Source organism: Sphaeroforma arctica (assembly GCF_001186125.1).
Source record: "Sphaeroforma arctica JP610 unplaced genomic scaffold supercont1.1, whole genome shotgun sequence".
Lineage (NCBI taxonomy): Eukaryota > Ichthyosporea > Ichthyophonida > Sphaeroforma > Sphaeroforma arctica.
This window is the reverse complement of record NW_014040557.1, coordinates 136446-137512: the sequence shown is the minus strand read 5'-3', so window position 1 is coordinate 137512 and position 1067 is coordinate 136446. Positions and strand designations below refer to the sequence as shown.

At 35.1% G+C, this 1067-nt stretch overlaps 1 protein-coding gene across 1 annotated transcript in view; it reads left to right on the top strand.

The window, feature by feature from the left end:
- Positions 1-692: 692 nt before the first annotated feature.
- SARC_00016 (hypothetical protein) overlaps positions 693-1067 on the top strand; it is a 6713-nt gene continuing 6338 nt past the window's right edge. The window contains exon 1 of the mRNA XM_014306309.1: positions 693-938. Within this exon, the coding sequence (XP_014161784.1) occupies positions 849-938 (90 nt within the window). The 5' untranslated portion in view covers positions 693-848. The remainder of the gene's footprint in view (positions 939-1067) is intronic.

The following is a 1067-nucleotide window of genomic DNA, read 5'->3' as shown; positions in this document are numbered from 1 at the left end:
TAGGTACGAACGACGAGTAGAGATATATATATATATATATATATATATATATATATAAGGAAATGGCTTGGCTTACTTGCGGTATAATATATCATGCGCAATACTGCTCTCTAGAGATATGCATGATGCATTCGTAAATACATATCTTGTCAAGATCGATGAATATAAACATCATATATTGTCACGAGTGTCAAAGAAGTTGTCGGCACATGATAAAATAAATTGTTGCTCGTGCACACGCATTCGCATTGTCACCACTTTTTATTATATTTCTTTTTATAAAAAATATGTTTTAGGGTCTGCGCTGGGCCTGTGGACTGTGGCCTGTGAACTGTATCGCAGAGCTTCGTTTTTTCATAGCCCCTTTAAAAACAAAATCTTTATTCACAAAATTAAAAAGAGAGTGAAAATGGCGGGCGATATTTATTAACTTCCAAAAAAAAGGGTCTTTTTTAGGAGGCTATGAAAAAGAACCCTATGATTTTTTCTTGTAATTTCCCCCCCCCCCACACTTGTATTAAGTAGTATATTTATGTCGCAGACTAAAGCATCATATGGGTCTATATTGTGTGCATATGTGTTTCACTGATACCGTGAATCTGTATAGTTTCAGCTTCGTTTGAGACATAATCTCGGAGCCGAGGCTTAATTGCATAGCCTCTCTATCCGCTCTACATAGCTACGAGTAGCAAGTAATAGGCTTGTCGTAAAGATATGAATAATGAATTTGCATTGCTACACAAGTTTCATTGCTACGCACTTCTGACGACATAGTATAGAAGGTTTATAAACAATCTTACGCAACGATACAGTAGGGTATATTGGGTATATAGATATCTTACAAGACTATGGTCAGAATATCTGATGTGCTCAGCAAATCACTGGAAAGCACTAGACGGCATTTGCTGAAACGGAGAGAACAAGTTGGTGACAACCAGGTAAGTTCTAATTGGATTACCATAAAAGATTATACCGTCAATCATATATATATATATATATATATATATATATATGTGTGTGTGTGTGTGTGTGTATGTGCGTATGTATATACATAGATGTATATATAT